At 48.5% G+C, this 27,913-nt stretch overlaps 1 protein-coding gene across 10 annotated transcripts in view; it reads left to right on the top strand.

Moving 5' to 3' along the window:
• SLC8A3 (solute carrier family 8 member A3) overlaps positions 1 to 27,913 on the top strand; it is a 99,744-nt gene that overhangs the window by 51,081 nt on the left and 20,750 nt on the right. For 6 of the 10 annotated variants that reach the window (XM_035328913.1, XM_035328919.1, XM_035328916.1 and 3 more), the window contains one exon: positions 26,433 to 26,539. In XM_035328913.1, coding sequence (XP_035184804.1) covers positions 26,433 to 26,539 — 107 coding nt within the window. Of the gene's footprint in view, positions 1 to 26,432; positions 26,540 to 27,522; positions 27,627 to 27,913 lie in introns of all 10 variants that reach the window. The other 4 variants (XM_035328921.1, XM_035328920.1, XM_035328918.1 and 1 more) reach the window with 1 other exon arrangement.

Below are 27,913 nucleotides of genomic sequence, written 5' to 3'. Positions count from 1 at the left end.
CCAAGCCTTGTGTTTCTTTTTGAAGCTGGGGGCTCTTAGAAATGCTTGGAGAACCAACCTTTCCTCCCTCAACCCAGCTATCTTGCTTCTGGGATGAGTGCTGATGACCCTGTTCTGTTGTGGCAGGGATGAATCATGCCTGTGCATATGTCATGCTGCAAGAAGCAGCAAAGGAGGAAAGGAAGGAAAAGTCCCTGCTGTAAGAGTGCTTCCCCACATCATTGCTTCTGGTCCCTCCTTTCCCTTCCAAAACAAACAAAAGAACCTGCTTCCAAACCAAACAAAAGAACTCCTTCGTTTGGTCACAGCATCCTGTGTAAAAGCAACATAGTGCAATGCCTCTTCAAAGGAAATCATATCTCCCATTATTCGTGAGTCACAAGGGTTAAGGAGATTAGCTGTTTCAGTGGATTAGTAAGGGGCTGTGAGATCTGTTCATCTCACTGTAGCTAGCTGTCTTACGAGTGGATGTGTAGAGCATCTAAAAATAATTCAATTATTTGTGCAAAATATCTGTCAGGCTGGTTTCCCTCAGGCAGACGTTCCCTCCCACAGCACAGCTCTTGCAGCGCAAGGTCCCACCCAAGGAGAGATGGGAACAGATCCTGGCTGATGGACGCAGAGCATCGAGCTGCCAGCTCCCCACTCCTCCTTCCCAAAACCATCTAGACTCTCGCCCCTAAACACCATTTTAAGGGGTGGGTCTCCCTTTTCTCCAGACTTTGGCCACCCCACAGCTGTCCGGGCTTCCCTGGGGACAAGGCAGGTGAGCTGCTGAGGACAGTGTCTCCCCGCTTACGGAGGTGCCACATCTCGGCTCACTGCTGGGGACGTTTGTCATTCGGAATAACTCTGCCCAGACACCCAGTATTAGTCTTCTCCAGCACCAGTGCAATAAAAATCAGTGGCCCTGGGCAGTGTGAAATGAACTTTGGAGGCATATTGAAGCCTTGGCTGCAGATTCTCCACCTGCTTCAATATATGAAAAATAATAAAAATTTTATAGATCCCTAAGGCATCTCTGAGGCATGGGAGAACATTTCAGCATTCTGTGCTGGCGTTACTCCTGCCCGTGTGTGGCGGCCTAGGCTGGAGGTCCCTGGGGTGTCTGGTCGCAGTTAGAGGTGCTCCACGCTGAGGGGTGGTGTGGGAAGGGGAGCCGTGGCTAGGAAAAGAGGTGAAAAAGCAGGATCTTGGAGTCTTTCCCATTTTTTTTTTTTCCACTGAGCTCCTGAGCATGTTGGCAGGTTGCTTACCTCACTGTGTCTCTTTTTCTGCTGTTTGTAAAATGGGAACACGTTTCACCTCACAGGGCTGTTACGAAGCTTAATTAAGATTTGCAAAGTGCTTTGGTGCTGTATAAATGCCAGTCACTTTAATTAATAAAATGAAATGGCTGTGCACTCTTGGCTTTTGTTTACCTGGGTGTGAGCAAGAAGCAGCCAGCATGGTGATGTGCAGCAGGGCTGATATTTCACACAGCTGTGTTTTCTGAACGTCCTGTTTTACTGAAGGCGTTTTGGGATGCCTTTCTGACCTTTAGGCTGCCATGCTCCCAAACTGGACATCACCCTTGGAAGCCAGGGATCTGTCCTGTCAAGCCTAAGCCATGAAGACTGCCTGCAGCGTACATCAGGCAGAGACCAGGGCAGAAGCCTCAGCTGAAAAGTGGCTCCTTGATGATGAGGGGCCCTGCTGCAGCTCTGGAAGATGGCTCTTTGGGGAAGGACCACAGGGGGTGCCGCTAGCTTGCTCCCTCACAGCAGGTTTCACCAGCCAGCTTGCAGTGCAGGGAGGTGGGGCAGCATGCCCCAGCTCTGAGCAGTGGGATGTGGAAACAACCAAAGCAACCCATGGAAATGGCTTTTCTTTGCCTTTGGCCTTTTGATGGTTTTCCTTGACCACATTCAAGGACAGATTTTACTAGCCCTGCCATCAGTATCTTTAGAGAAAAGTCTTATTTCACATTCACGAGAGCTAAAAATGTCCAGGAGGGAGAAGCTAGCAAGAGGATTGTTAAAGGTTGTTTTTTTTTTTTTTGGTTGTTTTTCTTTCTTTTTTTAAAGTCTTCCAGGTGCCAGATGCTCCAGAGAGCATTCTCAGTTGTGTCTCAGTGCCTGGCCCAGGTCTCCAGCAGTGGCTGTGTCCAGCGCCCCTCGAGCCAGAGGTGTCTCACACTGCAGTGTCCCGATGTTATCACACGCTGATCCAGCGTGAGCATCCCAGAGACCAGCTGCCCTGCATACCTGGCTGGTCTGGATCCAGATCCAAGCATCTGTAAGATAAGGAATCAAAACATGAGATCTGCAGTCCCGTGAGTTTCAGTAGGGTTGCCTCTGCATCTAGGGAATGCACCTCTGCTCTCTGAGCAACTGAGGACACGTTGTTCAATGCAGAGCCCTCTTCAACCAGTGCCTGCCCGCTCCTCAAGTAAAAGGAGACCATCAGGATAAAGGGTGCGCTTTTAGTCTTCTGTTCCACACAGTACAAAACCTTCTTTGTCTCTTTCAAATTAGAAGCATCTGTGTGGTAGGAGACAGGGTTTGGCTCTCTTTGATCTTTTTTTGAAGGTCCCAGCTGCACAACAGCAGGAGGGGGGAAGAACCTGCAGGAGTGCTGTCTGCTCCTGGGCAGGTATCTCAGGTGAAGGCTAGAGGAAAAGGTTTTCTGAGAACGCTTTTCTCAGCACTAGTAATAACCTGGATTTGTCCAAACTCTTGTCTCGTGTAGACACCGGAGACAAGGCTTCCTCCTTCCTTTCCCCCACCAGTTCCTGGTGCTGCAGCCAAAGGCAGCGCAGGTTGGCACAGCAGCACGTCCCCTCCTGCTGCAAGCAGCGTGGGCAGGCAGGAGATCCTGCGCCTCCTGCTGAGGATGATGTTTAAGCGTGTGGGTATCGGTATTGGCACACTCTGTTAGCATGTGTAACCGTGTTTCTCCACACCTATCATTTGTACTATAGAGAAGCACTACCTGCTATCTCTAAGGATGTACCACGAGGCTGAGTAGGCGTGTGTGTAGATGACTGCTTTTTTGAGCTGCCAAAGGTTCGTACGTGGGGTGCTCGTACTTGAACACCGTGTGCATCTCTGCCTCTTTTCCCACCCATCGCTCTAGGCAGGCCATAGGCATTTGCTAGGTGATTTCTCAGCGCTCACCTCTGTGCTGGACTAAAAATTACCTTCAGCGTCTAATTATCGCTCCATGGTTCAGGCTTCTAAGGAGAAATTGGTATCATCTCTGCCCTTGCAGAATGTGAATAACGCAAAGCACAGGCAACAGTGAAGGACTGGGGTGCTCATGGACTCTCGTACTGCTTCTTACTCATTTCTGTGTGACTCTGATGTTATATCACAGCTTATTATGTTGTCCAGAATATACTGTGCAGCATACTAGCAAATACCAGAGAGAGTCACAAGATCACATTAAACTCCCTACCACTGACAGATTTGATTTCAGGTGTGAATTTACAGCAGGGGATGGGTATTTAGAGTTTAAATGTGAGTCCAATGTGAATTTCCAAAGTGTAGTCTGGATCTTTAAAGCTTGATAGTGCTGCAGTCAGGGATATGTTACTTTTTTTGTTTTATATAGCCATTTCCACTAAAAGTGATCATAATATGCTGTTATTTAAACTTGAAAGGGCAATTAACAGTCAGATCTCGCACAGCTAACCCTTAAACAGGTTATTGCTTTTTGCAGATTTAGATGCCTTCAGTAGATTATCCTTGTAGCTTCTTTGTACATCGAGGGACAATTTTTTAACCAATTATGTTGTTTGTTTAAACATATGTAAGCCAAGGATCTGCTTAGTATCTCTACCATGGTTTGCACCAGTTTACAGCTGTCAGATTTGAACCCCATTTTAATTAACCCACTTAATTAACCACACTGTCTTGTATGGATTATGTCAGACTAAAAATGAAACTGCTTGTTTGGCTGTCTGTGGGTTTTGCTTTATAACTCAAAAGTAGTATCTGTGGTTCTGTGGCAAACATTCCCATGAATAAATGTTATTCTGAGACTCTCTACACCTCCTATGCAAAGTGCTCAGGAATGTGCTTTCCTGGTGCTATCTCCTTTGGTGAGAAGGTGAGTGGCCACTATAGGACATGTTCTGGCAGCCAGCCTGGGGAGGAGGTGAAACCACAAGAGTCTGTCAAGGGGTTCAACTCATTCAGAGGCACCCAGGCTTTGTAGAGGAAGTCAAACAAGGTAGGCAAAGAGCCTCACCACTATCATCAGTGATGAAGCAGAGTTCAGCCCACCTGCACTTAGAAATACACTCTTTCCTGTCTGTAAGTGCCATCCTCATTAGAGGGCCAGTGAAGCGTGGCAGCTCAGCTTTGATGGAAATACAGTAGAGGCCTCATTATTGTGAGACAAGCTGGTACCATGCAAAGCAAACACAGAAGTACTGGGTTTGGTCCTTACCACGTAGTGCTGCTGAGGCTGCAGAGAGCCACTGGCAATGGCTAAAGTCACAGCCATCATACAGGCATGGGGCATGCTCCTGACTGCAGCACAAAGGCACTGAGCCCTAAAGGTGACTCAAAGGATTTGATTAAAAATGTTGCCAGCATTTGAGTCTTTAAACAAGTTCAGACCTCTTCAGACAGGCTGGGACTGGAACTCCAAGATGCCAGTACAATGCTGAACGTGACATGCACACTGTGAAAACACCGCTAGTCTGCTGGGCCTTTTGCTGTCCAGAAGTGGGAATGCAAAGAGCAGTAAAAAGTTAAAAAGCCAAAGAAACTCCTTTGAAATCTCAGGAGTGGGGTTCAGTTCAGACGCTAGCAACGACAGTTCAGAGAGTCTTTCTTTCTTGCTACACTAACACTTTACTCCCAGGAGCATTGGCTGAGAAAATCAACAAAACAAACAAAAAACAACAAAGAATGTTCACTGACTGATTTCAGCTTCTGAGAAATATCGTGTGGCCATCCCACCATCACCTGGTGAGACCCACAGGGTCCCGCGAGCCGTAGGAAGGGCTGCTCATCTCTGCTCTACAGGCCCCATGGCCACATCCATCAGTCGTGACTGGCATGTGGCTGCCTTAGGGGGCCTGGCTCCTCGTAAGGCACTTCTTGGGCAAAGCTGGCGTGCCCTGCCTCGCTCTCCAAGCTGAGAGCAGCAAGGGCCTGGGAACGGGGTATTTTCATGATAGAGAAGTTGCCGGGCTGCTGACTCACTGTGTGTGCCAGAGGCACTGCTCTGCGATCCTGAGCATGGAGGGGGAGGGAAAACAAGGCCCTGCGAAGATTGGTGGAGAGATAAGGTCACCTAGTGCCTCCGGTCACCAAATCAAAGTGACTGGGATTTTCAGTGTGTTGCTTCCCCACACAGAGAAGAAAGAAGCAAAACCCTTTACGTATTACCCATTCCGATGCGTGGTTTAAAACTACATGTATCAGGAAGGAGGCTGACAGATTACCTGGTGTTTAGCCGGCCTGTTCTGATATGCTGAGGGTGGCATCAAGTGAGATTTGCCTACCGTATGTTATGCTCGGGTGTATGTGAGGTGTCCTGGAATATCTCTGCTTTGTTAGGCACAGATGCCCACCTTTCCAGTAAGAGCCATCCTTGACTCTAATCCCATGCTCGGGATCAATAACACTTTGTTGTGATATTGTTAATTCTCCCCAGGCTGGAGCCATAAATGCTGAGGCACTGGGACATCTCTGCCAGGCACAGCTCATGCTGGGCAGTGCGGTGACTTCCCCCAGGGAGCAAGGGACATCCGCAGGCATCACCGCCTCTCCCTCTAAATGCAAGGCACCTTTCTGCAGCTTGCTGCAGCTAGCATACCTTGAAAAAGGAAAAACACTAAACCCTACTGAGACAAAGCTCTGTACTGCACACAGCCTTCTGTGTGCAGAGCCTGCGGGGAGGATGAGTGATAACAAAGCACACGTGACAAGCGTTAGTCACGTTGCTTAATGAACAGCTAGAAGGCACTCGGAGACTTCAGGCCCTGGGTAGATGAAGGCTGTTCATGTGGATTTTCTGGCCCTGAAGTTAAAGAAACGCAGGAGACCTTGTTCTTACAAGATTTCAGGTCAGGTTTTTCTATCAGAGATATGCATCTATTCAAGATAACCACGTAAGGGAGATCTTCAAAGGAAGCTGAAAATGAAGGGGTTTGGGAATTCTTCTTTTGCCTTTTGAAAATCATCACCAGGATGGCAACAGGGGATTTCCCTGGGCTGATCCTCCTGACATTTTTAACTTGCCCATCATCTTCCTCTCCTCTTCCAGCCTCTCAGTTCTTGACCTCATTCCCTCCCTGAGGCAAATACAATACCAGGGCTAATTATCCAGAAAGGAAATGTTAGGAAACATCATACGAAGAGTGATGAACGTCCATCCAGAGCAGTGGGCACGGCTGCCTGGTTAGACCACCCTTCCCAACGTGATGTTCTATTAGTTTCTTTAAAGACCCTCTCATAGATCAGCTGCAGTACTTCTTGCATGGTTTGTAGTGCTCTGCCTGGCATTTTTCATGGCTCCCTTTACACATTTCAAATCAGCCATCAAGAGGAGCCGCAGGAGAAGCCGCTGCCTAGCGTGGACAGACAGGCTTGGGCTCTCTGTCAGCCCAGCCGGTCAAAAATAGTCTCAGGAAACTCTGTGAGTCTTGGACGGGAGTAGAAAGAGCAAGGGAGGTCACTGCTTAAAAAGTGACAGATGCTTTGCTGTTGTGACAGCAGCCCTTCTGCTGACTGTGTAGGAACACTGCAGGCCACTGGTGCCCCACAGACCACGGTCCAAGAACCACTGTCTGCCATATGGGTTTTTAATAACTTAGCCTTTGTGTTCTTTCAATCACTGAAATATTTAGCATCCTTTTACCACTCTGCATTGGCTGTTCTAGTTCAAGATCCCAGGAGTGCAAGGTTTGACTTTTCTCTCAATGATTTTCAGGCTTCATAACAAGCAGGTCATATTTTCCTTTCAGAACAGAGGGATAGGAAGTCATTTTCCTTAATCTGCGCTTGGAAGTCCAGCTAACTGTTTAATCCATCTCAGAACAGGGGTCACCAATCCTCTTTCCCCTGTGGACATGTCACTGAATCAGCTGAGGTAGGGGGAAGCTCTTCCCTGTGATTATGCATTGGGGCAGCCTACACAGAAGAAGAACATTCAGGACTGAAGGAGATACATCCCAATATGCTGATTAAATGCATGCAGGCTGCTGTAACCGAGTTGTCAGCAGGAGACATTACTACTGTCATCAGCCTGAGCCTCAACGACTGCTACATGAGTCCCAGACAAAACATCAGCTTGCACACACCAATTGTGTCAGTTTTCACACACCACATGCTGCCATTACTTTTTTTTTTTTTTTTTTTTTTTTGGTGCTGTTTGGGTAACGGTTATTCTTTTGTGGGGTGGCACCCCACACTGCTCATTTCTAGAGTGCTTGGTATCTTAGCATTCAGCTTAGTCACAAGGTTCCCAGCCCAACCAGTGCCCGGTGTCCCGTGCATGGCTGCTGCCCAGAGGGTCCCCCCAGGAGAAAGGCAGCTCACATTGGCAGAGTTTCCTGGCTACGTCCAGAGCCTCAGGCTCAGCTGAGGGGGCTTCATACAGGTGAGGAAGGCAGTGCGTTGATCAGGCCTGAGCTCTCTTTCCTTCCTTTTCTCCAAGCCAGCTTAACACTTTTCCTAGGAACCCACTTACACACCCACCCTCCACGTGGCCACGAGCCTCCTGAGCCTGCTCTTTCCCTTTGCTTTTTCCCTTTCTGTTGCATTGCTGCCAGTGAGAAAAGCCAAACCCAGCCTGTAGCTGTGAAGCTCCACACTTAGGACTGTGACAGCTCCGTGAAGGAAGGATTTTATACCCAGTCAGGAAATGAAAACACCAACCCAAAGAGCACCCACTGGGAGTTCAACTACAGCCAAGTGAGGGGAGGTTGAAGCTGATTTTCACCCTGTAGCCCAGCTGTGAGCAGGTGGGGCTGCCTTAACGAATTGGTGCCAGCTGCAGGGGGATAAATTGCTGTCTGCCCCAGGCATCCCTTACCCTGCCCTCTGGGGAATAGTCAGGAGGAGCTCCAGCCAGAGCAGGCAACCAAAGGTAAGATGTCTGTGGCTGTGAGGAGCAAGGAGGAACCTGGGGGGCTGTTGGGGTGCCAAAGGTTAAAAACTCTTTTTTTTTTTTTCACTTTAAATTCTCTGTGTGTTGTGACTGTAGCTTGTAGAATGAGGCCTGAGACAGTTTCAAAACAGTTGGTATAGCTTGGACAGCAATGTAGTCAACGCGCTTTTGCTCAGGTTTTCAGGTAGCTTGTAGCCCGTGGGGGGCTCTGTGCTGCTGTGGCTGTGTTGGTGGCACCCCCCAGTTTAGCTGCTGATAGCCAGCAGGAATAGTTCAGCAGCACCCATAGTTACAGCGATGATTGCAGTAAAGATGAAGCCTTCAGCACGCAAACCCGAAAATGTTGGCTAGTCTACCCATATGTAAATCTCGGTGCATGCATTTATTTGTGTTGAGAACTAAATTAAATAGAAATGGATGGCTTGCCAGGGCTATAAAAATGTCAGGTCTTCAGAAGAGCCCAATCTCTGCAAGAGCATTTGAAATATTGCATATATATTGGAGGGGATTAGAGCCAAATGAGAAGATACCAGACAGAGCAATAAACTGAGCCCTGCAGCCTGTTGTTTCAGGGCCTAGGAGACAGGAGACTGCAGGTTCACCTTGTGACAAACCAGTTACTCTTTGAGACAGTGGCAAGCTACTTGTGTGTACATAGGAATGGACACAACTTCACTCTGATTATGTGAACTGTTTTTCCCTTATTGAGCTAAACAGGCAGGGTCTCTTTCATGAGTTTGTGTTCAGCTTCTTCAGAAAATAACCTCCGAGCAGGGGTGGGTTTCTGACACGCGGTGGGAAGGGAACATGGTCCACCAGCAGGAATGCAGGAGCTGGTACAAGCCCTTGGGGTTGTCTTCTTGTGGGCTTCAAGCTGATGATTTTCCTTTTGAAGATATAGATATATGGTGCCCGTTTTAACCTCAGTAGTTAAAATAAACAAACAACCAAAGAAAAAAGATGCAAATGTTCCCCTTGTCCCCTAACCCCAAGAGTTAGCAGGCTGGAGTCAGCAAAGATGTTTTTTGCTAGATTTTTGCCTAGACTAAATCCTGCTTCTCGTGCCTGTAGGTTTTCTGCTGTTTCTCCTATAGTCTTTGTTTGAGGTTTCCTACTCTTACATCACAGAAGTTATTTTTCATTCCCTTTTGCAAAACAATATTTAACAGGGCTCTTCTGCCTGTATTTGTCTTCATTTTGGGTAATAAGGCGAGGCTCAGTTTAGGCATCTGCTCTTAGCTACCTTATGCAGAATGTAGGATTTTATCCAAGACATGCACTGAAAATCTGTCACCTCTGGTACTTCTGGCAGGTTGTTCTCCAGAGACGATCAGGACTCAGATGAGAGAATCACTTATGCGTGAGATGCAGGCCAGAGGTGCTTGTTAAGCATGCTTTAACAGAAGCTTCGTCTCTGTCTTGTTCTACAAAATCCAGAGTATTAGAAAAAAATAAATAAAAATGAGGTGCAACACTTTTATTATCTTTTTTCCTCTCCTGTTGCCTGACCTAAATGTAATGACAGGCTGTTAGGAGGGTATAATCTACTACAGACTTCTATTTGCAGCCAGTGCACCAGATTGTGTGCCTATTCATAAGATGATAAAAAAAAAAAAAAAAAAAGCCTTCCCTCTTGTTTTAAGAGCTCTTGAAAAGCAAGCCAAATGCAAGGCAAAACTTGACTCCTCCTTCTCGCCCACACACTATGGTGTTTCTTGAGTGCAATGAAGTTGTAGAGATGTGTCTGTAGGTGGTTCAAAACTGTAGCATGTTCTCCAGGCTCAGCAGTGCCCTTTGTGCACTCTGGTGCCCAGTTCTTTGCTGGTGGGTTTGAAGATGCTCCTGTTAAATATGTTCAGCTCTAACTCTGGTGGTTCTGGCTATGCTGGGTTTCTTTCTAGGAGTCAATGTGGCCTTGCTCAGAGGGTTTCCTTCCTTCCTGATGGTCTGGTATAGCGACTGGGAGCTGTGCCCTGTCTGTTTTTCAGGGTGGATGTTTCAGCCACTGAAATCTCTCTGGACAGCCTGTTTGGAGTCATCGGAGCATTGCAGTGTTCAGACATCCTTTTTCATTGCTAGTTGCCGTCTACAGGAACCCATGTTTAGGAAAGGGACTTCTCCCCATGTGGGGGCTGGTAGCCAGGTGCTTGCACTTCTGGGAGCTGCAGTTCCTGCCTTAGCTCCTTTTTGGTCCCTGTCCACAACAGTGGATGCATGGAATTGTGCAAGGCATTAGGACATCAGGGGTCCTGTGAGAGACCAGACTGCTAGAAATGGATGTGCCCTTCCTAATCACAGAACACCTGCATGCTCTGCCGACGGGGCTCATGATTTGTAACAAGCAGAGGTCTAAGGGTCTGTGGCTAGGTTTTATCATTTGTGACAGATCTGCTGACTCCTGGTTTGTGAGAGCTGGGGATGCAGTAGGGGGTCCTGAAGGAACTAAGGAGCTGAGCTGACCCCAGCCTTCCTTCAGGTTACGTGACACATGTCTCTGCCTCCGTGTTGCACTGTGGGACGCTCTCCTGCCAGCAGGGAGAGAAGGTCTGTGGCAGCTGAGCTTGTCCCCTCTTGACAGCTTCATCCCCCTTGCAGCTCCCTGCCTGCCTCTGCACCGGTTCTCCTGGGGATCCAGAGAGCCTTGCACAGAAACTGCAGGGAGGGGAGAGGGGACTGGTGTCAAGGAAGAATGCCCAGCTAAAAGCATCCCTAAGGAAAAAATCTTGGAAAGGAAGAGAACATCTTAAAAAGAAAAAAAAAAAGTGGGGAGGGTGTCTGAGGCCAGGTGTCTGAGCTCCTTGGTGAGATGGAAACCTGCCAGAACCATCTGCCTCACTGCGATGAGTGAAAGCAACCCACCCACAAAGCTTGTGAGAGTAGCTTTGGGGCCAAAAAAGGAATTACCTTATTTTGTGTAAACGAAGATTTCCAGTCTGTCTGGAAATGAGTGCTTGGCAGTGTGGCTGAAGGACAGGCACGAGAGATGATGCTTTGGGAGACGGGGTTTTGGGCACCCTGTTTAAGGTGTTTAAGCTGTTTAAGTTACTGTTTCCTATATATTTCTTATAAGTTACTGCTTCACCAGGCTATATTGTATTGTGTAGCAAGTCAAGTGATTGTAGGGCAAATCATTCCTCTGTCAGTACCCAGAATGTGCTGCCTTCCCTACCTTGGCAGCAAACATTTCAGGCTGCATCTCATCTGAGCTGTGGTGGAAAGCTGAAGTGTTTCTAGAGGCTGATGAGGATGCCAGCTTGATTGCTTTCTTACTTTTAAGTAAAAAGTTAATTAGCTATTTATGTTGTTGTAAACTGTGATGGCCTAAGGATATGAGTGGCAAAGTCTCTAGGGAGAGGAAATATGAGCCCAGCTGATTGGTGTGAGTTCCCAGGAAAAGGCAATTTGAGTTGATGCAAACCTTTTTACAGGCTTAACAAGAAATCCCAGTTTTCAAACTGAGCACATCTTGGGCACAAATCCCTTATGCTCAGAAGCTCATACAGAAATATTAGATGAGCTAGTAAAGCACATTACCTTTCCTTAAAAACCTTGCTTCTATTTATTTACATGTTTCAAGCACTCTCTCCTCCATAACGTGGAATTGTCTCGAAACACTGATGTATTCATGCTTATGATATGCTTCAGAGGCAAAGGAGCGCTTGTTCCCATTTTACAAGCAGGGAAGGAGCTGGCAAAGGAGGACCTTGGCAGAGAGAACAAGGTCCACGTGGTGGCATCCTCTTAGGAGGTGTCAAGGAGATGCTGTGGTAGCTCCTCCTTTGCACCTTCATCTCTTCACTGCAGAGAAGGGCATACAGAGCCTCGAGGTTTGCTTATTTATTTCAGATCTCAGTGGGGCAATGAGTTGGGGACCAAGTGAGACCCTCAGTCTCTGCCATGTGTTGGTTAACATGTGCTGTGTTCCATCCTAGCAGCAGGTGCTTTCCATGGGGCAGAGAGATGGTCTATTATAGTTGGTGAAATGCTTCATGTTGTGTTTCAGTAGGTTTACAACAGGATGTGAGCTTGTTTTAGCAGGAGAAATGTAACTGGTGGGAGCTAATGTATACAAAATCAGCTTATATGAGGGTTAGGTGCCTCCAAGTGATGATGTCTCACATTAACGGGAATGGTTTATTCATTATGGAGAAGGATGCTGGGCAGACTTCTCTGAATTGAAGGGTACCTGAATATGAGGAGCTGAGTCAAAAAAAATAGGAAGCTATGCTTGTTTCTAGCAGTCAGAAATACAGGCTTAAGTTTATGCTAGGATGCCTAGCTGGGGTGCTTGATTTTGGGGGGCACTTCACTTTTGCCAGGGTTTTCAGTAAAAAGCTACAATTCTGAGGGCCTTGATTTTTTTATTTTTATTTTTCCCTCTGTTCCCAGTGCCAAATACTTAAATTTGACTGCAGGCTGGGTATCCCTTTTCTGCCTCAGTTTCTCATCAATAAAATGAAAATGCTAATACTTAGATTTTTTTTTTAAATTGCTTCAATTTTTTCTTGGTCCTTCAATAGGAAGTAGTGTCTGGGTACAAGTAAATGAAATAAGAAAAACACCTACAAAATGTGCATTTTGCAAAAATACTGTGCGTTTATAATGGAAACAGGGACTCCGTTTTGTGACCCTGTGACCATTTTCCAGTGGTGCTGTCAGCCCCCTGAATAGCAAATCTAACTGACTGGTAATAGGCTAGCTTTTCTGAAGTACTTTCTGCATTTTGCAGAAATAATCCATGGATCCCTAAACGCCCGTCAGCCACAGGCAGTCCCCTGCTGATGTAATGCCTAGACCTATGCACATCAAAGTGGGATTGTGGCCAGCACCTATCCTTACTCTTACGCACAATGTAGGAGGATCAATACGAAGAGCAAGAGGCAATAATCTGTTTTATTCTTCTTTGAAAGCCAGGCTTACAGCATCTTTTTATCCCAGATTTTCATCAACAGTGGTGGTTTTTTGTGTCTTTCCTTCCCTTGCAGTGGCACAGAGGACATCATCCATGAAATACCAATGTTACTTCTTTCATGACCTTAGCTGTCCTCAGGTCTGTATTGGCCAGTCCTAACGCTGTATTTTGCGAGCAATGGCAGGAGCAAGTCTTTACCAAAAAGGATTTTTATAGCATGGGTAGGCTGAAACAGGCTCTTTGATTTATCCCTATTTTAACATTTCTGCCTGTGGGTGATTGAGTTTAATTAAGGCTGACTAGTAAATATTTATCCTCATGACAGAAATAGATGCAGGTTTGTCCATTAAAAACACTACACAGACTGCCTCTTTGGCTGCAGCTAACTGAACTGAACGCTCAAAGGTTTTTATTAATACTGGTGAGGAAACAACTTGGCACCTGACCGCCGCGAGCATCCCGCCGTGCAGCTCTGCCCAGCCGAGGAGCCTCTCTCCCCACCAGCAGCCCCTCCGATGAGGCTCGTTGCCATGGAAGTCTCATTAAATTTACATCTCGACGGGCTGGGGCTTGGGCTGTATTTTTAGCCAGCGGTGGTTGCGGGTAAGAGGGGTGGCTGCTGCTCAGACCTCGGCCAGCAGGTAGTCGGTGTGCCTTATGGCCCACCGTGGTGGGAGCAGCACCCTGGGTGGGACTACCCCCATCCAAAAGATGTGCCCCCATTGAGGGGTCTGGCAGTCCTCTGCAGCCCCTGCTGCTGGTAGGGCTGAGCATGGGGGAGATGCAGTGCCCAGAGCTGCTTAGGGGCTGAAGAAGCCTTTGGGGTGGTTCTGCACAGTGCCAGTGGCTTCAAGTGACAGGGTCTGGTTAGGTTAGGCTGAAAATAGCAAATCTCGCTTGACTTGAGCTAAACATTAGAACCTGGAGGTGCAGGAAGGAATTCATCCAAGCTCAGCTGAAGAACAGCACGGTGCTTCCAGCTGTGAGTATTTTTGGGAAAAGCGATGCACCCAAAAAGGAGGAAACAGCTATGTGGTGCCACAGATGCTCAGGTGAACAGAGTCTTGCCCAAATCTCTTTAGGAAGGGCTGAATTTGCATTCCTACTCAAGGAACAAGATGCACTGAAGGATCTGAAATCTGCATTTACTGTAAAAAGAACTCCACGTGTTCCCTTTTGGTCACTTCAAATTGGATTTGTTGGCACTGGAAGGAGGGGAGAAAAAAACAGGTTTTGGTGTCTGTCAGCGCTATGAGGATTTCTTGGCTCAAAATGCTTGCTGGGCTCTCCCACTCTCTCTCCCTCTCTCTTAGAGCACTGAATCTCAGCAGTGCTAAATGCTCCATAAACCAGATTTTATCCTGAATTACACCTGGGCAATCTTTCAGTCTTCAGTGGGTCTCACAGATGGCCAGGAGAGCCTTGTTTGGCCTGCAAAACTGATTTGTGCTGAGGCATGGGAAAGAAAGTCCAGCTTGTTTGTAAACCAATAACTCTTGTCTCTAATAAAAGCCATCTCTTTCTTCAGAGGCTGTGAAAATTTGATCTGGAGCACTTGGGCTAAAATTAAAGCAGAGTCTGAAGCTGCCATCCTGCACAGTCCCACGGACAGGCAGAGCTGTGTCTGAAGCTCCAGGGGCTCATGGGGGCTGTTACTATCATTGCTTAAAGAGATGGCAATACCATTAGAAGTTGAGTTTTTTTTTTCCTTTTTTTCCACAGTTGCAGATTTCTAAATTTCTGTCTCTGCAGGAGGTGCCAACTGGTAAATAAACATATTTAAAAAGAAAAAAAAAAAAAAGAGGAGGGGGGGGATTATTTCTAACTTGCTGAAAATGGGATGTGACCTGGTTCTCTGTAGGCCTGACAAAGCCAGCTTTTGCAGCTGCAGGCTATTTCTGCTGTAGAGACCATCTCTAAGCCCTCAACAGGGAGTTATTTTCAAGGCTGGCTCTGCAGACCCTTCTCACCATTAGGACCATGAAAAAGCTAGAGCCTGTGACTAGCAGGGGCTTACAGGCTTTCCTCCTCTATTGCAGTGTCCACTGGAAGCTCAACTTGCCTTTAGTCTTGATGTGAGTATTGGCAAGTGGTATTTTGCCCAGGCAGCATCATGATTTTTCTACAGCTTGAGTAGAATGAGAGTGGGCTGCCCAGACTGCTTGAGGAAGCCTTAAACGTCTTCCTCTGGCTCTTGCTCTGGCCCCATCTCTGAGTTACAGCACCTGAGCCAGTGAGTGGGGCCCCACCAAGGAGGGTTAGGGACCTGGAAGGCTCACAGCACTTTTTTGTGCTCTTGCAGCCTCCAAGGCTGCTGCCAATGGGTCAGAGGACAGCAATAGGCAGCGGCGGCTGCAGGCGTGAGAGTGTTCCCCATGGGGAGGCATGGCCAGCCCTGGGCATTGCTTCTGTGCTGTCCTCGGCTGCTCCAGCTGCCTGCTGCATATGGAGCCAAGCATGTCCTGATATCCTCTCTGCTTCAGTTCTGCTTCTGGAGAGCAGAGATAAATGTGGCTTACCCATGCACGGCACCAGGAGAGCCTCAGCCCAATGGGGCATGTGTTCAGGCCTGGTCTGTGGCTGATCAGGATCAGCTGTCAGGAGCCTCTTACCATTTACAATTTACTTCTCAGAATACATTTTGCTCCAGCACCTTTTGGGGTGGCTGGGGAAGCAGGGAGGGAGGCTGGTGGCCGGGAGCTGGGGCAGGGAGAGTTTAAAAACTAGCATGAGCTGCTGATAAACGCAGACAGACACTCGGGTAAGCAGACAGAGCAGAAGGCTCCCGCTCCTGACAGCCTCCCCAGTGTACAGCAGCATCCTTGTAGGAGTGCTGACACTGCAGGGCATGTGTGAACCCAGCTGGAAGAGAGCTGAGGCTGGGGCAGGGTGGGCGTGAGGTGCAGGCACCCATGTACTGCTGCCCAGCAATGTTCCAGCTGGGTGGAGGGCTGGCTGGTACCTCCTTTCGGGGGGGGGGGTGGGAGGGGGGGGGGGGGGGGGATAAAAAAAAGCTCAGGAAAAAAAAAATAAAATCAAGTGTACCTTTTTGATACTCTTTATCTTGCTGTTTCAAGTCCTAAAAAAAAAATTTCTAGGACCCACAATGGGAAAGACACTTCACAGAGTCAGGGAGTTATCTTTTTAAGATGAAAGGGCTTGGAAGGCAAAAGGGGAGCTAATTAGACAACACAGACAGCACAAGGGATTCCTTGTGGAGGTCTGCTTGAGGTTTCAGCTTTCAGAGCCCCAGCTGAAGGCAGCTGTGCCATGTCGTTAAACCCCTGGAGGTATTTGCTGGTGCTGGAGTCGATGGTGCTGTGTGTGCCACTGATCTGCCACTGACCAGTACTGGGAGAATTGATTATTTTTTCATCTGATGATGTTTATGGTTCTAACCAGATGGCGAGAAGTGTGCGAGACCAGCCTGCAGCCCCACGGTTCAGTGGAAGTTTGATGGGATGGACACCAAAGTGGATCAGGCTGGGCTTTGTCAGGGCAGAAGCTGGAGGTTGGTCAAGTCAAACAGTTGTTCAGTGGTGCCTCCAAAACTTGAAAGGGAGAAGACAGCATCATGGATTAAAGTCCAAGGGGCTGAGGGACTTGCAATAGGGGAACTCAGCAAGAGGGAAAATGAGAGTTGAGGAGCATCTTTGGATGAGGGTAGGACAAGTTCTTCTGAAGAACAAAGGGCCTTGGTGCTAATTTTTGCCACAAGGCAGAAAGGGCAAGAGGAGACTGCTGCCTGTCAGCCAGGGACAGAAGGGTTTGGCAGAAGCGCTTCCCACAAAGCAGGATCCAAGCGTGAAGGCTGAGAGGGGACTAAGTGCTATGGTGGTAATGATACCAGTAAGATGATGATTGTGTTGATTAAAGGAAGCCAGTTGGGTGGCTGAGGGCTGTGCAGGCTGTAGTCTGTTTGATCTGGCCATGTCAGCATGCAGCACTTGTTCCCATCCCTCAGTGAGCCAGGCTGTCCTGCGGGGAGTCACAGCCGTGTCCGGCATCACTGCCCTTTGAGAGTGGAAGCAGGGGCATCTGCAAAATAGGCAAGGCTTGAAGGGTGTCCTGCTGCTAGGTTTAATCCTTTGGAAACACCCTGTTCGGTGCAAAGGTGACTGACATTTTTGTTCAATTTATGAATAAGGAGGGGGCTTCTTATAGTTAAAAGCTCTGGATGTTGGAGGCACAGGCCTGTGACTACAAGCCCAGCAGGGCTGGCCCCCTCCAGGGAACCTGATTTAGCTCCCAGGAGCTAACAAGTGGCCCCCTTTTGTGTTTTCTGTGTGTTGTTATTAGGTAAGAAATAAAATGAAAACAGTCCCAAAGAGTGAAATGAAATGGTGTAACTGGGCATCCTCTGCCCTGTTTTCATTGCCATAGAAGAGGAAAAAAAGGAAACCGCGAGCCTGGCCAAATGCACATTGCCTTGGATAAAGATGCAATATATGGGCTCTGTGTGATGGTTGGATGTGTAACTGTGATGTTGCTGTGGCAATTCGGCATGATGTCCCTTATCTTGGTCACAAGGAGCCTGTGACCAGAGCCAAAGCACCCGGAACTGGAGCCGGATCCCTTTTGTTCGTATATAATAATTCTATCTGCAGCGTGCAGGGCAGGCTCATTGCAGGCTGGCAGCTGAACAGCGTTGTTTGCAGCTCATTAATTTCCTACAGATTGCTGCCTTGCTGCTCCGTTGAATGTAGAGCAACTCAAATGGCTGGGCTGAGCACTGCCCCGCTGGGCTGGAAGCACTGCGTGCTCTGTGTGGGGAGGGAGGGAAGGAGGGACGTGTGAGGATCATGTCCAGAGGCTTCCCTGTGGCAGTGGCACCTTGTGAGGGGAGAGGACTTGCCTTTCCCAAGTTTCTGAGCATGAAGGGCTTGTAGTTGTCCATTCTCTTCCCAGCCTGTGACTGCCCGCCTCTGTAACACTTTCACCAGTAGTATCTGCACATGTGGCAGCTGGAGCCCGAGTCCTTTGGCATCTCATCTGGGGCAGGGCAGGCTGGGGCTGACCCTCTCTGCTGGCAGCCCGGCCACCAGAAATAGCTGCTGTGGCATTTCCACCACTCTCAGCTCTCTGTTCTTCAGTTACCAAGCCGGACTGGGACATGTTACATGATGTTGTCCCTTCATCAGAGCTTTATAAATCAATTTTCCTGTCTCTTTCCCACCTGGGCAGCTGGTGCAGAATCGATATGAGCTTGTAATGCAGCACAGCAGCCAGCAAGACTTGAGTGAAGCTCACGGAGGGCTGCTTTTGGCCCTAAGGCAACAGCAGCTAGTGTGTCTCTGCTGGGGTGCCACGTGGCATTACAGGCCTGGTTCTGGCAACCCTATAGCCAAAGGTTTTCGCATATCTGGGCGTTCACAGAACTGAATGCTGAAGAGAGATCAAAGAAGTTATGTAGAGCTCAGCTGGGCTGCAGCCAGCAGTGGGTGAAGCCAGCAGGAGAACAGGGCTGGCTATCCTGAGGATGTCCAGGGTGGATGTCCTGGGCATGCAGGTGGATATCAGCACCCACAAGGCACATTTAAACCTGCCACAACAGCACTGAGTGGTACAGGGCAGGCCCATGCCATTGGCAGTGCTGTGGGGACCACTTCAGCCAGCAGGCTTCATCAATCTCTGTCCTACAAGGAGCTTAAAGCCTCCCTGTGCCCATGAGTGCTGTTCTGAATCTGGCACTTCTCATTCCCCAACTTCCTCTCCCCCTTCATCCCCACCTTCTCGTCCTTGCCAGCATCTCCATGGCAACCCTGTTGCTGAAGAATAGAGAAGACATCTAAATATAGCTTCCAAATCTCCATGCCTTCAGCTAAAAGCCTAAAACCAAGGGCGATGGCTGGAAGCGCCGGGCTGCTAACACCAGCCAGTAAGGAGGTGGGACTCCGGAGCGCTTTGGTGGGCTGGGGCCACTCCCAGCTGAATTTGGGAACCAGTTTGGCTCATGACCAGCTCTGAGATGGCCAGCCTGCCTTCAAAGGCCTTTAATAAGAAATATGTTGTCTCCCTTCTTTCTCCACCCTCTAATTTTTCTATTTTTTTTATTTTTATTTTTTTACTGTGTGACCAGAGTGGGATTGTGGCTGGGGTTTTGCTACTCTTAAAAATCCATTTCTAAGAGGAAAAAGGGCACATCATCTTCTCAGAAAAGCTGTTCCCCTGGGATGCAGCCCAAGTTAGGGAGGAGAGAAATGCTTCTGCCCAGGGCCCTGGCACTGCTTTGCACCTACACCAGGCTGATACCCACCAGAAGTGGCTGGCTTCATGGACTGCCAAGTCAAATTACTACTTGTACAAAACAAGAGCTTATTGTACAGACCTCAACAAATAAACTCCACAGGCTGCCGAGACTGTCTGCTCTCTCCTGGCCCTGAAGCACGAAGTCTTGTAGGGTCAGCACGAGGAAGCTGGCCTACAGCAGGCCAGGCAAGAACCCGCTCGTGTCTGGGTACGGACACTGCAGTGGTCAGAGCCAGCAGTCTGGAAGGTGAGGCACAGATCAACCCAGTGGTTTTCGTTGTATGTTTTCTAGGGGATCTAAAAGATTGTAGCTAAGCCTTCAAAAGGTTTAATATAGAAATTGTTTTATTAAAGCAAATAAAGAAAAACACCCGTGGAGCTGGGCTGCTATATTTGTATAACCAAACAAATAACTCAGCTGGTCAGCTGCTGGTAGGGGAGTCTAACAAACCATGTTACCATGTTCTTTGCTTCTTTGCAGTAATTCTTAAAAGCAAATTGTGGCATCTTTCTGTGAGGAACCCTCCATGTTAGAGAATTTTATCATGTTTGAACAAAGTGAAATAAAGTGCTTTGGAAATGTGCTCATCTGGCAGGGCTGGCTATGCTAAGGAGGTCCCAGAGCATTTTGTTGTGTCTGCCCTGTATGCATTTTCCAGCTATTCCAGGGCTTCAGAGTTGTGAGAGATGCTTACCATTTAACATCTCCAGTGCTGATCCTGTGGCTGATGCATGTGGCTATACTGCATCTCTTGAGTTGTGCTAAATACATGGGGTTCTTCAGTATTTGTTTGCAAGAGATGACCGTGCTTAATGGGCTTGCCTGCCTGTAACCTACCAGCTCTGATTTCTTATTGCCTGTACAGTCATTTGCACTGGTACAAAGTACTTCACAAAGGTGCCAAATGCACATGACTTTCACAACATTTTATATCCTGTCACATGGCAGTGGGAAGTGAGGGCTGTGCTGCTGTGGCAGGAAATAAACACAGACTGGAAGGTGAAGTTGGGCACAGCCAACAAGTGCTCGCCAGTTTTTCTATCCAGGATGCAGGAAGGATAATGGGCATCTTGTATTTTATTTTGGCTTTATTTTTTTTTTTTTCACCAGCTATTGCTGTAAGTCTTTTACTGGTAGCACTTTAAAGTTTTTCTAATACAAATAAAGACTTCTAAAAGTGGATGTAGTCTTGACTATGTCCCTTTAATTATCATGTGTCAGCTATACTAAAGCATTTTCAATAGTCCTAATTGAAACATGAGCCAATTCACTAATTAGCCAAGATTACACAGGGAATACACAAAGGGAAATCACTTTTGTGTCAATATTTCCTCCTTTATCCCTCACCAAGATTCCTCAGCCCCACTGCTTCTTTCTGCTGCTTCCTTCCATCCCTGTGTGAGGAGGGACAGCCAGGACATAGGGATTCCTCCTTGACACAGTGCCAAAGGTCTGTTTCCCCTCCCCTTCCAACCAAAGTTATTCCTCACGAGTCACTGTAACATCGTCCAAACGAGGAGCTCAAATGCCCTGCAAATTGGGACTGCCCCCTATCAAATCCCTGTGAGAAATAAGGATCACAGCCACCGCGTGGATATAGGAACCGAAGCACAGGGTATCGAGTGACTTGGATGGCCTCAGTATTGCCCGGAGAAGTAGTAGGTCATGTAATGATTAGCGCTGCAGAGAACCCTATTATAATAATAAGATTATAACTGGTTACCCAAGACCAGCTTGAAAGTTGAGGAAAAATTCCTTTTCTAAGGGTCTTCTGTGACCCTTTACAGCAGACTGGTCTGGTAGTGCAGCTGCCCAGGCTGTTCCTTGTGTGCTTGCTGCATGGAGTGGGGCTCTGGTGCGGCTGCTCCTCCAAGGTCCTCATGAATGACACAGTCAGTTCCTGGAAGTTGGCCCACAGTGGCTTGTCTCCAGCTTCTGTACTAGCACCGGTTCTTCTGTAACTCATACATCAGCAACTTGTACATCAGTGATCTGCCTGAAACTCTATCCTGACACTCTGCTTAGGTAATTGGTACCAAGGTCTGCTCTGACCTTGGCACCTTCAGTTCTGACCTGGCTGCTAAAGCAAACTGACCACCCCTGGTGGCAGCAGCTGTGTCTTTCAAAACCTGTCCCCTCTCTCAGTAATTGCCATGGAAGCCAAAAAATCTCCTTTTGTGGGCATAGACTGAAGCCCAATGTGCTCCCTGTCTGTCTTGATCTCAGTCTGGATAGATTCCTAAATTACCTTGATTTCCTGTTGACAGTACGATCACTCATCATTTCCTTGGTGACCTTGAATTCAGTCTGCTCTGGGATCTAATGCTTTTCCCCCTCAAACACCTCCTGTCTTTATCTGTTGCTATGTGACAGCATAATCCTTTGCTTCAAAATGGCTCAGCTTGTCCCAGCCTGGGTTACCTGATGTGCGCTCCCTGTGACCATGTGCATCATATTAGGGCTCCTCTTGCTGTCTTCTTCACCTTGTCTGCCAGCACTGTCATGTTCTGTTAAATATCCGGCTCCTAATGAGCTGGGCAAAGACAGCTCCCCTCTATACATAGCCTTATTCAGTCCCCTCTGGTGTGCCTCACATTCTGACATCTTACTTAGTCGGCATTTCTGCTGCAGGACTTCTCAATGAGATCTTCTGGCAGGGAGAATGGGTCCTATCCTTAGTTTCGTGTTGTAAACCCAGCCTGGTGCCAGCAGTCGTGTGCTGAGCTCTGGGGAAGAGTCAGACTGGCACCATATGCTCTGAAGTTCATGGTGCAGGGACCTGTACCCACAGCACGTCAGGTGAGGATTTGGGTACACTGAGGGGCAGCAAGAACACCGTGGCTTAATCTAAGGTGTGTGCACTAATGATTCGCATTAATGAGTTACTAAATATCTCCCAGGACTTCTCACTGTCCTAGGGATGTTTACCTGGCTGTCCTGGCTGCTTTCCATCCTGGCTAACAGCATCCCACCGGGGAATGTAAATCCTGCCCTTGCACAACCCTGCCTGTTTCAATGGTATACTCCATGTGACATTTCCTGACTTACGCTGTTTTCAGAGCTGAGCCTTATTTCACATTCCAAAGTCATGCAGGCACATCCTCTTAACCTCCTCTGCAATAATTCTTGCAAATGAGAGTCTCCACACAGAGAGATACTCAATATTTTCTAGCACATTAATCAAATAACCATCCAGTTGTTGCCTTATGTGTTGGAAGCGGACGTGTTGTCAAATAAAATGATTTTGTAGATTATCTTCTGTACTTCCCAGACGGAGAATTTAGCAACATCGTGTGTGCAAAGTCCTTTAGGAGAAGATGGATGTCTATCCATTTCATCTTCTGTTGCTTACTCAGGGAAATCTCATTCTTAATGTTGCTCCCCAGGGGGAGCTTTCCCATCCTTAACTTTTAAAAACAGTGATTATTTTTCAGTGCATGTTTAAAGGAGAGCCCGGACTGGCACCATCTGAGGGCTCCTGGTGGCAGGAAAACACGGTTCGGTGCTGCTGGAGGTGGTCCCTGCCAGGCCCTGTCTGACCTGCAGGCACACACAGAGAAGGATGTTACCTAGGCTTTTCCAAACTGAAAGCATCGCTTGGTCTGTTGAAAGCACCACTGAGGTCTAAATTAAAGAGCTCTTTCCGCAGATTTATCTAATGTGGGGCTGAGGCTGAACTGTGCTGTGGCTTGGTACCGGTCCTGGAGCTTTGGGGTTTGCAGAGTGGCTTCCTGCTGCCAGCTCCAGGAGGCATTTAATGAAGGTGGTTGATTTCTACGACAGGCTTTTGGATGGCTTTTTGTTATCTGCTTCTGAGCTGTCTGAGGTACGTCAGGGCTGCGATGGAGCTGTCAGAGAGGAAGGGGAAGGATGGCAAGTGTCCTTTCCCACTGCAGGGCCGTCAGACCGGGGAGTGAAAGCTGCTCGGCGGAGCACGGCGCACTGCAGATCCCATCAGGGAGGGGAGAGAAACGCTCTCGGTGGCTGGAGAAGCTGCAGAGCCTGGGACACCACAGCCACCCTCCATCAGTGGTGACCTTTCTGCTGTGCCAGTCGCAGGCACACGAGGCAGCTGAGAGAAGGGCACTTCCCCGCGAGGAAGCGAGCGCCGCCCTGCTCCTTGCAGGCCCCACAGCAGCCCCATGAGCTGCTCTTCCCTCTGCTGCAAAGTCACAGCGAAAGGCCAGATATTCCCCATCGGTGGCATGCTGGGCACCTTCAGCTCTGGTCTAGGGCAGTGAGCAGGACAAAGCTGGTGGAGGTGACCTTGGCCAGATCCACGTGTAGGTGGATGGAGCCTGTGGGGGCATGCAAGCGCCCCGCCACTGAGCTCAGGCACACAGCCTGTGTCCCTAGCTCCTCTGGGAAACGAGCCAGGTAAAAGCTCCTTTTCTCCCAATTGCTTGTAGCAGAGGGTTAAGCATCAGTTTTCTGGGATAGGCCACCAAATTCAGATACCCTTTTTCCAAAAGCCATGTAAGGCCTGAGGGTGTGGAGATAATCCAGTTCGCAGCTGAGCTGGTCTATGAGTTCAGGGGCTTGGTTATGCTCATACAGAGGTTTTTCCAGCTATCCCAAGATGTTTCTGCCTTCGACTTGGCCTTTTATATCAGGGCAAAACTTTAACATCTGTTTCTCTGGCATGCAAAGGAGGTAAAGCTCTTTGTGCAGCCAGACTGAACCTGAGGCGTTGCCCTATTGCTCCTGTGGGATGGAGAGCTTGGGCAGGGTGGGCTCTGTAGGTGGTCAGGCAGGTACTGGTCAAGAACCCCAGGGGGCTTCTTTTTGCAGAGTCAGCATTATATTCATCCTGTCTATGGTCCCCACTGCATTTTCTTTCTCATTCTTGACAGTTTTTTGTTTATAACATTAAAAAAGACCCCACTGTAAGGAAGTCTCATTGCTGCGGGACTACTTAGCGTGCCGTGCGGAGCTCTCTGTAGTTAACAAAATGGGCACGCAGTAAGTCATTATTTCTTTAGTCCACAGCTTTGTGTGTGCATTGTGCAGACAAGTGGATTGCGTGAAATCAGGCTTTCCACGCACACAGCATAATCGTGGAGATCTGCCACGCACACTTTCTCATTAAACGAGCGTTTTTCTCCTGCTTTGGCGTGTGCACGCACTACTGATGGGAATGGGAGAGCCACCTCATATAAAGAAAAAAAAGAAAGTTGCTGTGTGCAACCAAACTCAAATAGTGTGCATGCTCAATATGCATTGCATAAATCTTTAGAATGGCTTAGTTTCCAGAGACGAGTTTTGTGGCAGGTACCGAGTAATATGGGGCTCCTGGGGTGGAAAACTGTAAGCAATAGTAATTATGAATGGGATTTTAAAAAACAACCCATGTTCAGGAAGCACTGGCTGCTTTTGAAAATCCCACCTTCTGTTTTGTAGTATGAGAGCAAGAAAAAGATCAGAGCTATGAATCAGATGTAGATTTAATTCAGCAAATTGAAAAAGCTTTGCGAAGTACCAGAGGCCCAGACAACATCTGGTTCAAAAGCAAAATTCAGTCAACCTCTCCAAAGGAAATGCAATGAAATCATTGTGATGAAGTCTTAGCAGAACACCAACATTTACACCAGAGACCTATCATTTAAAATCCTACATCCTTCAGGCTGGATTAGAGAAGATTGAAAGGGTCTAGAGAAGGGAAAGGAGGCTTGCTGGCATTACTGCAGGATATTGTTAGAGCAAGCACCGACTAAAATAAAGCTGATTTAGCTTAAAGAATCAGAGGTGATTTTTCTTGCATATTCATACACTGATGGATATAGCAGGGGGTGTTCAAACTCTTCTCCCTGTCCTGTGTGCCATCATTTGGTAAGATGGCTCAAAACAAGAGCCAGCGCAGGGAATGGGATTTCCCCTGTCAGAGCACAGAAGAAATTATGACTTAAATGAGTCAGATTGTAGGGGGACTGGATAATTTTGGGGTCAGTAATGATATCAGTAGGAATGCAAGCTGCAGCAATGAAAGTCAGCCGATCCTCCTATTTCCCACTATGAAATGGTGATTTTCAGGGGGCTGCTGGCAGTCGTGTGGGTTGAAGTGTCCCCAGGATTCAGGGCTGGGCTGCTTAGTCCCTGAAGCGCTAGGGGGCCAAAGACACTATGTGCGTTTAATGTCTGTGTTTAAGATAGAAAGGCTTGTGGTGTATCAGTCCTTTCCCCAGTCAGGCACAGGGAAAAGTACTTTCTGCCTTCCCTGTGAGCACACAAGCAGCAGCAGCTCAGCTTAGGGAAACTGAAGCACACCATCATTTGAAGCCTGGAGCTATTTCTCCAGGCTCCACAATTGCTGGCCCTGCTTTTCTCATCCTTGCCATCCACAGCTGAGTCTGGTTATGGGCAAAATGCACCAGGGGCCGATCCAAGCACTGGGGCTGGACAGGGAGTGAGGGGAGGCATAGGTGGTGCTGTGCCTCTGCTGGAGGGACAGCTGTGCTGGGGCGAAGGAAGGGCACTGTGGGCAGAGCTGGCTTTTCATTTAAAAAACGTGGTTCCAGCCTGGGGCCGGGGCTGACTGGAAGCCTGGGAGCACCGAGATGGCAAGTTCATACACGTTTAGAGCGTATGCACTGATACGAGCATGTAATTATATGTGATCATCAGTGCATATGCAGGCAGCACGACATTTAAGAGGTTGTAGGATCTCCCTGGAATAAAAGCACTAATCCCTTTTGTCATGAGCAAGGGATGTGATTTCAGGAAGCCTTTCACCCGAGAGGAAAGCCAGCAAAGTGCAGGTATAATTTGCAGCCCCGGCTGGAAGGGGGCCGGTGAGTGGTGTGTGCGTGCGTGCGTGCGCTTCTGTGTGTGTGTGTGGATGTGGAGAGCAGCGGGGGTGAAGCATGCCCCTCTCCTGCATGGCATGGCCCTGGCTCCTGAGCCCCTTGACAGTTTGACAGGGTGTCAGCGCCATCCATATCTCACTTCATTTGGGCTCTGCCTTCAGACCTGCTGGTTAAACGGAAATCAGCTGGCACTGCTGACAGCAGTGGGGCTTTAGCCTTTTTTCAGGGCCACACTGAGCTCGTTCTGTGGGTGAGAAAACTTTGACTCTAATGTTCCTGTTCAACTCCCAACCTTCCTCCACATTGCTTCTCTGTTCTCTTCTCCCCTTTATGACGCTTATTATTTTTCCATCCACAGCAAAACAGTTCACATCAAGGTAATTGATGATGAGGAGTATGAGAAAAACAAGAATTTCTTCATTGAGCTGATGAGCCCCCGCATGGTGGATATGAGTTTGCAGAAAGGTGTAGTACTGGCCCTCCAGACTAACGTTAACATTCTTCTTTCCTCTTCTCTCTTCTCCTTTCTCCTCTTCTCCTCCTCTTCCTCTGATTTCTCTTTGTTTCCAACTGCTCTGTCCTAAACACTGCTGTGCGCACGCACTGTGTCACATGGTACCCATGGAGCGGGGGGACAGGGACAGTGGGGGGCCTGGGGCAGGTGGCAAGGGATGGAGAGAGAGAAGGATGGCCATCAGTCCTCGGTAGGAATACTTTTCCATGGATATTCCTGCTGAAGGGAAGGACTGAGGCACGTTTTGTAGTGTCGGTGGGAAGATGCTTGTCAGAAACATCCAGCATCTCCAGAGCTCATCACCCGGCCCTCATCCAAGGTGAGAGAGCAGGTGGGGAGGAGAGGCAGGCAGTGTCAGGGAGGAAGCAGTAAGACATGCCGCTTTAAAACTGGCAGTCAGAAATACCAGCTAGCAGGGCTAGCCTGGCAGCAGAGACCCGCCTCACCCCACTGGGGAGCGTGGCTGCGAGTACACATCTCTCTCTCCTTCTCAGGCTGCGAGCCCAGAGTCCCTCCAGATTTAATATTAATTGCGAGGGTAGCAGAAGCAATCAATCTTCCAGCTAAGACACAGTTGGTACCCCCGTGTGGCCCCCGGTGATTTCCGGGCAGCCGATGCCCTTTCCATTACCATGTGACACTGAAAACCTGCGCTGCAGACGTCGCCTCCCACTAACCATCAGCAAGGTCCGACTCCCCCTCTTCCTTCCCTCCTCACCCCCTCGCCAGCCCCATCTCCCTCCTAACGCCCTCCCGCTCCCCGAGGAGCAGCTGCGACCGATGCGCCATGTCCACGAGGCCGGCCGAGGCACGCCGCCCCGCCGGGAAGGGGCTGCATGCGAGGAGCCTGCGCTGCTGCCGCCGCTGCTGCTGCTGCGTCGCCTCCGGCCGGCCGACCCACTGTACACGGTTGTCTCTCTTGTTGTCCCTACAGGAAGACCGTAAGGGTTAAGATAGTAGATGAGGAGGAATACGAAAGGCAGGAGAATTTCTTCATTGCCCTTGGTGAACCGAAATGGATGGAACGAGGAATATCAGGTGTGAGATCCCTTCTGAAAAAAAAAAAAAAGAAAAAAAAAATAATAATTGAAAACAAGCAAACAGAATCAAGTCTGCAAACCCCAAATCCAGAGAATATAACCCTCTTTCTCCTCCTTCCCCTCCCTCCTTTTCTCCTCCTGTGGATGGATGGACTTTTGCTCTCTGCCCTTCTGTAGTCTCGCTCTCACCCTGTTCTGGTGTCATCTCTGCCTTTTAGAACCCAGCTTACTTCTGATCCTCCTTTCGTCCAATGCTTGGGCCTCAGAGGCTGTGTTATTGTGACT

Source organism: Oxyura jamaicensis, chromosome 5 (genome assembly GCF_011077185.1).
Source record: "Oxyura jamaicensis isolate SHBP4307 breed ruddy duck chromosome 5, BPBGC_Ojam_1.0, whole genome shotgun sequence".
Classification (NCBI taxonomy): Eukaryota; Metazoa; Chordata; class Aves; order Anseriformes; family Anatidae; genus Oxyura; species Oxyura jamaicensis.
This window is presented reverse-complemented; position numbering and strand designations above follow the sequence as displayed.